Source organism: Salvelinus sp. IW2-2015, linkage group LG23 (assembly GCF_002910315.2).
Source record: "Salvelinus sp. IW2-2015 linkage group LG23, ASM291031v2, whole genome shotgun sequence".
In the NCBI taxonomy this organism is placed as follows: Eukaryota; Metazoa; Chordata; class Actinopteri; order Salmoniformes; family Salmonidae; genus Salvelinus; species Salvelinus sp. IW2-2015.
In genome coordinates this window covers 30,085,650-30,093,323 of record NC_036863.1, presented here as the reverse complement: position 1 = coordinate 30,093,323, position 7,674 = coordinate 30,085,650, and the positions used below count along the sequence as shown (strand labels likewise).

Below are 7,674 nucleotides of genomic sequence, written 5' to 3'. Positions count from 1 at the left end.
ACTACTCAATCTATCTCCGAAATGCATTGGTGTCCCACCTTGGCGCAGGACGTTATTCGCTACGTCAACTCCTGTTCCATATGTGCCAAAACTACATTTCCCCGACGAGCTCCAGCAGGGAAACTCCTTCCCCTTCCCATGCCTCAGCGTCCCTGGTCTCATCTATTCATTGATTTTGTCACTGATCTCCCCTCTGACAGTTTCATCACCGTGGATAGATTCTCCAAATCCTGTAATTTTGTCCCTCTCTGGTCTCCCTACTGCCATCCAGGTCGCTGAGGCACTGTTCCAGGAGGTTTTCCGGCATTATGGCCTTCCGGAGGACATCGTCTCCCCGACCGTGGCCCCCAATTCACATCACGGGTATGGAGAGCGTTCACGGGGAAGCTCGGGGTCACGGTCAGCCTCACTTCCGGGTACAGGCCTCAGTCTAACGGGCAGGTGGAGAGGGTGAAACAGGCGCTGGGGAGGTTCCTGAGGAGCCACTACCAGGACCGGCAGGGGTAGTGGMCCCAACTCCTTCCTTGGGTGGAGTACGTCCAGAGTTCATTACGTCACTCCTCCACCGGGCTAACTCCCTTCCAGTGTGTTCTGGGTTATCAGCCGGCCCTGGCTCCATGGACCCCGGGCCAGACCAAAGCTCCTGCGGTGGACTAGTGGTTCAGGCATGCAGAAGTTTCGCACAATGCCCACTTGACACTCCAGCGAGCCGTCCAACGTTAGAAGGAGCAGGGAGGCTCCAGTGTTCCATCCTAGTGATCGCATCTGGCTCTCCACCAGGAACCTCCCACTCTGCCTGCCCTGTAAGAAGCTGAGCCCCTGGTTTGTGGGGCCGTTCAAGGTTCTCCGGAGGGTCAACGAGGTGAGGTTCCTGGTGACTACCGTTGACTACCGTATCTCATCACGTCCATTGGTCCTGTCAATCATCATTACGCAGACCTGGCACCATTGTTACGGACACCTGCGCCTCATTGAGGCACACCTGGACTCCATCACTTCACTGATTACCTCCCCTATATCAGTCACTCCCTTAGTTGCATTGCCCAGGCAGTATTAGTTATGTGTTTCGTTCCATGTTTCTTGTACTATTAAACTCACCACCTGCACCTGCTTTCCGACTTCTAGCGTTTCCGTTACAACAACTTACACTTAGTATTACGTTCTTAGCTACAGTATACATATCTCCCTGGCATATAACATAATTTATGTAGCAGCATAGAATACATTTTTGGACTCACCATTGTGCTGTGCCCACTTGAACAGGAAGGTGGCTTGACAGTCCTTGTCGGCAAATTTTGTCATCAAAGACTGGCATTCTCTGGATTTATGGTGCTTTCAAGACATCTGAGAACTCTGAAAAAGTTTCAATCATGACGTAAGTGATCTTCAGGTCGGAGCTCTAGAAAGAGACCCAAGTTCCCGACTTGGAATTCCGAGTTGGATGACCGTTCAAAATGTATCGTTTTTTTCAGAGTTCCCAGTTGTCTTGAACTCACTGAAGTCTGAGATTTCCAAGTTTACAGTTGTTTTGAACGGGGCAGAAGTKATGCTGGATTGACAGCATGGCCAAAGTATTCAACCTTTTCTGGCCCATGGTGTTGTTTATCCTTTTAAGCTTGGAAAAGAGACCCTTTATCCCAGACTTGGACCACACGCCTACTCCACTGATGGGCAGGCTAGTGATTGCTTTGCAACGCTTGCAGTTTGCCACTGATTCCTTCCGAACCAGTCACTGTTGAATTTGCGATTTCCAACTTGTTGTGTAATGTTTATGTCCTATGGCCTATGAGCACCGATATAATTACTCTTCGTAAGACAAGGATTGAAAAGGATTTGCCAGTAGATTGTCGATGTGATTCACTACGACTGCTTGTCTAGCTTGCTAGCTAAGATTTTGAAAGTATGATGTTGACATGATCAGTCCAAGCAAAGCTACGGTAGATATAATGTGATTTGACATTGTTTTATCTGTGGCCAATGACCTTGAACATTCTTGGATGGGCACTTCTAATGCAACTCTATGGCAGCACCCAAGGGGCTTGAATTTTCTAGCTCTCCCTGTATATTTTGCAGTGACAGTGTCCCCATGAGTGACAGAACACTGAGCCGATCACGGCGCAACTAGAGAACATTGCCAACCCCTACGCTCTGTATTTTCCACTGGCTGCCCCATCACAGAAAGCACTGAGCTAGGCTGAAACACTTGCATTTTTAAGCATTTTTACTCAAAAAAGAAAAAAAAGAGACCATGTTTTTTTGTGTTTTTTTTTTTTTTACATTGTTTGCAAACTGATATGTGACACGTATGAATGCCAAAATAACATGCAAAACAGGCAAAAAACCTGCCCTGAATGAACCTGCCTTGAATAACGGGTTGCCACTGGTCGGAACTAGAAAACAGACATTTCCGACTAGCCAGTGAACTCGGCATAGGACAGAGTAGTGAGAGTTCTGCACTCACTCACTGAGAAAAAAAGGAAGAGCAATTTTGGAATCCAGACAAGCCCCTCCGCCTGATTGGCTAGACTCTCACATATTATACAATCCGTGACCAATAACATGAGTGCGCTTAAGATGTAAGCAGGATACTAGGAGGTAATATGTAAATAAATGTTCTGTGTTAAAGAGGTGACAGATGATGTGTCAATGTTATTTCGTCATGTGAATAAATTAAGCACACAGCTGTTTAGGAACAAAACTAATGCAGTTCTTATAAAAAAAAGGAATCACATTCTGTTGTTTTTCTAAATAAATAAAAATTCTATTGCCTATTTGACATCAAGTGTAGGCCTATTTCAATAGCTCAGTACACAGCTGTTAGATCTGTGTTTGAAAAAAGAAAATGAGGCCTATAATGGTTTGAATAATTTTCATACCATATTGTTTCTTGTATACTAAATGTAGGTATTGTAGGCCTATTATTTTTGGATGTGTTATTTACAAAGGCATACATTAGTGGGACATCATACATTTTAAGAAATTCACTGAATAGGTGAAATAATTTGGATAAAAACATGGTCTCATACAGGCTTAAATTCAGCCTAGTAACCTGTGAAGGGCATGTTTGAAATGGCCCCAGTGCATAATGAACAACTTCACAGGTTTAGAAATATCTTCTGTTCAGATGTAGTTGAAGATGCAGACACAGCCAACAACAGCCCAAGACGCAGGACCTGAACTTGTTGTCCTACCATAAACACTTGACTTGAGATAAACATAGCATGTGTGACTCACTACGCAATTTGACGGTATGCCTGAGCTGCAGCGCGTAAGACGAGCCTATAAATTGAGGAGTGCTTTTGTAAAAGTGCAGTACCCTGAAACAGCAAGGAGCAAAACACAACAGGATAAAAAAATTCAGGATTAATTGTTATTTTTGAGGTCATATATTGGATTACATTTTTTCTACAAAATTACAAAAGGTAAATATACAGATTAATTMCTTGATATATGACAGAATAAGAGCATTGAATAATTTAACCTACACTTGACTCTATAGCCTGCACTTATAGATGTATTTTTGTGACAATTTGTTTTACAAGTAACTAGGTCATTTTGTTGAGTTAAAATTGGTTTAAATTGAAATAGAAGTAGCAACAGTAGGTCTACTAGATTGTAAAATAAGGAGAAATGGTACCTATGGTAGGACTAGCAGCAACTGTAATGAGTGGTAGCATTTGAAGTTGTAATAGATAAGTTATCATATTTCATGCCAGATAAAGTCATACTTTACCATAATTATAGTCATAATCATAATCATCGATGAAAGTTTATTGATGTTCACAGGTAGTGGCATGCTGCTTTGCTGTCTCCAGGCAGATTTTATGGACCAAGGCATTTCATCAGGAAAACACCTCCAAACAAGAAGTTTACCTGTGAAAGAGACTTGAAGATTCTCCTCATCAATATCGCTCACTGACAGGTACTACATCCCACTGAAAGTTGCACTGTATGGGAAAACCTTAGCAAATAAATCAAAGCATGTCCCGCTTAGCAGGAGATGACAGTGATTGACCGCACCATTCTCTGTATAGCTACAATGCAAGTACACTATGTCAGTTTGGATGAACATACTATGCTAGCAGCAGTAATCTTAACCAGACAAGTCTATGTGCAAATTCATATATGATGGAATGGAATGTTGATATGCAAGTGGTCACCTGCCCTTCATGAAAATACCTCTGTGTGATGTAATATAGTATCCAATCATTATCTCTGTGTCCTGTCCCCTCTGTTAACCACAGAGTTGCTCAGCAGGCTGATCCTTGTTGTTCTACTGTTGAATTGATTGTCTTGAACTCAAGCAACACATCTCCGGCGCAGCTATGGTTGGAATAAAACCCACAGACCTGGCGCCAACGACGGCTGTCAAGTTTGTTGGTGCAGGCACAGCAGCCTGCATCGCTGACCTTGTGACCTTCCCCTTGGATACTGCCAAAGTCAGACTACAGGTGAGAGGTGTGGATGGATGAGAGGCAGGCTAGGTGGCCTTGATTAAAACTGAACATTAAATCTGCACAAATCAGTTAAAATGTAGATTGAATGTGAGAAAGCGCAAGCCGTGGTGAATATCCCCCAGTCAGGTGTCAGCAATCCTATCTACTTTGTATTCCAGATTCAAGGGGAGGCTCAGTTGGGGCATGGGGCCCAGGCTGTGCGGTATCGGGGCGTGTTTGGTACCATCACCACAATGGTGCGTACGGAGGGGGCCAGGAGCCTCTACAGCGGGCTGGTGGCAGGGCTCCAGAGGCAGATGAGCTTCGCCTCTGTCCGTATCGGCCTCTATGACTCCATGAAGCAGTTCTACACTCATGGCTCTGACAGTAAGTTTTACAACCCCTATATAACCTTAGAACCATGCATGTGCTGACTATCTTATACACTTCATTTATTGGGGACCCATAACTAACTGTGCACACCTCTCTTCAGGTGCTAGCATCGTTACTCGGCTCATGGCAGGCTGCACCACCGGAGCAATGGCTGTGATGTTTGCTCAGCCCACAGACGTGGTCAAGGTGCGTTTCCAGGCTCAAGTACGTCTGGCTGACGGGGTGAAGAGATACAACGGTACTATGGACGCTTATCGGACCATCGCCCGAGATGAAGGGGTGCGGGGCCTTTGGAAAGGTTGGTAGCAATCTCACAGTCAGGAAGGAAAAATGCCTGTCCTGAAAATATTAGAGCAACTGAGAACAAAAAACGTACTTAAATCTATGTTCCTCTGTTCCAGGCTGCATGCCGAATATAACTCGCAATGCCATTGTGAATTGTTGCGAGCTGGTCACCTACGACATCATCAAGGAACTTATATTGAAGTATGACCTAATGACAGGTAAGGTTACTCTCTAGTTTTGACCTAGAACTGTGTTACATAACATTAATGTAGCTATGTAATGTCAATGTAATGTATGTTTGATATTTCTCCCCCAGATAACCTTCCATGCCACTTCACGGCTGCGCTCGGTGCAGGGTTCTGTACCACCATTGTTGCATCACCAGTAGATGTGGTTAAGACCAGATTCATGAATTCAACGTCAGGCCAGTACAGCAGCGCAATGAACTGTGCCTACACTATGCTGACTAAGGAGGGGCCAACAGCCTTCTACAAGGGGTAAGAATTTGATCATTAAGGCTTGCTAGAAAACATTTTGAATGGCATTATCCTAGATTAGAATGGAAAACTGCTGCACCCGCTATAACATCCGCTAAACTGTGTACGTGACTAATAAACTTTGATTTGAAAACACCTGTCTGCTACGCAGCTATAATAGCATCTCCTTTCCACTCTCTCACAGGTTTGTGCCCTCCTTCCTGCGACTGGCGTCCTGGAACATTGTGATGTTTGTGTCTTATGAGCAGATCAAGAGGGCTATGATGAGAACAAAGACCTCCTGGGAGTCACCATTCTGATTTTTTGTTATTTTTCTAATGTTTCTCTGGACTGAGCCTTGCAGGCATGAAGGCTTCACCACAGCACAGTGGAAATCACGCCTGTACTCCCCCATTGTTCCATGAAATGGATTTCTGGAGTGGGCTTCTAACAGTGGTGACATATATTCATTCACAGGAGGTATGTGGCACCTTAATTGGGGAGGACAGGCTCCTGGTAATGGCTGGAGCGGAATGGTATCAAATACATCTAACACATGGTTTCCATGGTTTTGATTCCATTCCATTTGCTCCATTCCAGACATTATTATGCTCCGTCCTCCCATCAGCAGCCTCCTGTGGTAGGATTATCCACCACTATACATGTTAAGGTGTAAGGCCCAAACGGGGCCCATGTAAAATGGTCTGGTAGCAAATGGCCTGTGAAACAATGGCCACTTTTAGATAGTAGAGCGGAGCCATAGACCGTTCCTCTTATTCTCCCTCATTCTTTTCCTTTGACTGTGTAAAGAAATGTTTACAGTTTTGCGCTTATGATGAAGTTGTTTATATTTCTATGTATTATTTGTTTACATGTGGCGTTTTCTCATTAAGATGTGAAAGCTTGGTTTATCGCTGGTCGATAACTCATAATCAGGTCATGAATTATGTATATTCCAATGCAAATGCAATACATTCGGTTGACCTAAAACATAAATAAAGCTGCACTTTTCCCCCAATTGGGTTGCCTTTTTAGACTTAAAACAACATTCTAAATGGTAGAGAAGTATATAAATAACCTCACTTACAGCTCTTTATCTAATGGGATCAATCTTCTCTCTGTAAAATTCCATGTTGACCACTGAAAAAAAAAATGTGTGTGTAAGTGGGGCAGAGACTTTACTCGATACACACCTGCTTTCTTTTACAAAATGGAGCATCTTTATACTATCTTTATCCTTACTTTAGAGTGGCATACACATACAATAGTGTGCTAAATGAGATTTAAAACTGCAGACCCAAACCATTGACTTTAGTGAACCAAATAACTTCTTCCATAATATTTGAGAGACACGTAACTACAGAGGCAAGATAAGCAAGAAACAGAGGGAAATGCTTAAAGTTCTATTAGCACCAACTGATACATGCATAATGCACTCAGTTGCTTTTAATATAATTTCATGTTTTAAAGTATTAAACTTACTTATCCTCTCAAGGAGCTTGGTCATTTCAGCCATGCATTGTTATGTGTCCTTATTAACAACAAGGCAGCTTGTGTCCGTTGATGAAGCTGACTGTTTCCCAGTGACGGTCCTTCTCAGCCTGTGATTGCTGATAAAGCCAGAGGCTCAATGATGAACCATATGTGGAGGTGGTGGTAGTCAGGGCTCCAATCCTGTGACTAGACTTAAGGCTAAGTCCAAAGGTAGTAAATCCATATATATTTGCTTCAGCTTGATCAGATTTATAAATTGAATTATTTTCCTAACACACCCATCTTGTCCAACTTCAAAACAACCAAGACATGTTACAATAGCATATGTCTCCAGACCAGTGTTGTGTTCGAGACCACCTGAAGCTAGACCGATTCAAGACCAAGCCCGGAGCAAATAAAGTCAGAGTCAAGACCAAAACCGGGAGGGGGGCAAGGGGTCCGAGACAGAGTCAAGACTGAGGCCAGAAAAATGTGAGTCCAATACAAGACCATGATTGTGATGTTGTCAAATCACCACCACAAGAGTTCAAAATGTCCASTATTTCTGTGTTCATATTTCAGAASAACATTTGGATTCTTTAGACATTCAG

The 7,674-nt window shown here is 43.3% G+C and overlaps 1 protein-coding gene across 1 annotated transcript; it reads left to right on the top strand.

Annotated features, from left to right (window-relative positions):
- The first annotated feature begins 3,309 nt into the window (after positions 1-3,309).
- On the top strand, positions 3,310-6,608 carry LOC111950200 (dicarboxylate carrier UCP2). Its single transcript, XM_023967610.2, has 8 exons — positions 3,310-3,422; positions 3,816-3,922; positions 4,245-4,451; positions 4,616-4,823; positions 4,930-5,127; positions 5,231-5,332; positions 5,431-5,611; positions 5,796-6,608. The coding sequence occupies exons 3-8, from the start codon at positions 4,326-4,328 to the stop codon at positions 5,908-5,910; spliced, it is 930 nt and encodes a 309-aa protein (XP_023823378.1). The 5' UTR covers positions 3,310-3,422; positions 3,816-3,922; positions 4,245-4,325; the 3' UTR covers positions 5,911-6,608.
- The last annotated feature ends 1,066 nt before the right edge of the window (positions 6,609-7,674 follow it).

Coding starts and splice junctions, on each gene's coding strand:
- LOC111950200 (XM_023967610.2), top strand. CDS start 4,326: ATGGTTGGAATAAAACCCACAGACCTGGCGCCAACGACGGCTGTCAAG. Junction 5,128..5,230: donor GGTGCGGGGCCTTTGGAAAG/GTTGGTAGCAAT, acceptor CCTCTGTTCCAG/GCTGCATGCCGAATATAACT. Junction 5,612..5,795: donor CCAACAGCCTTCTACAAGGG/GTAAGAATTTGA, acceptor ACTCTCTCACAG/GTTTGTGCCCTCCTTCCTGC.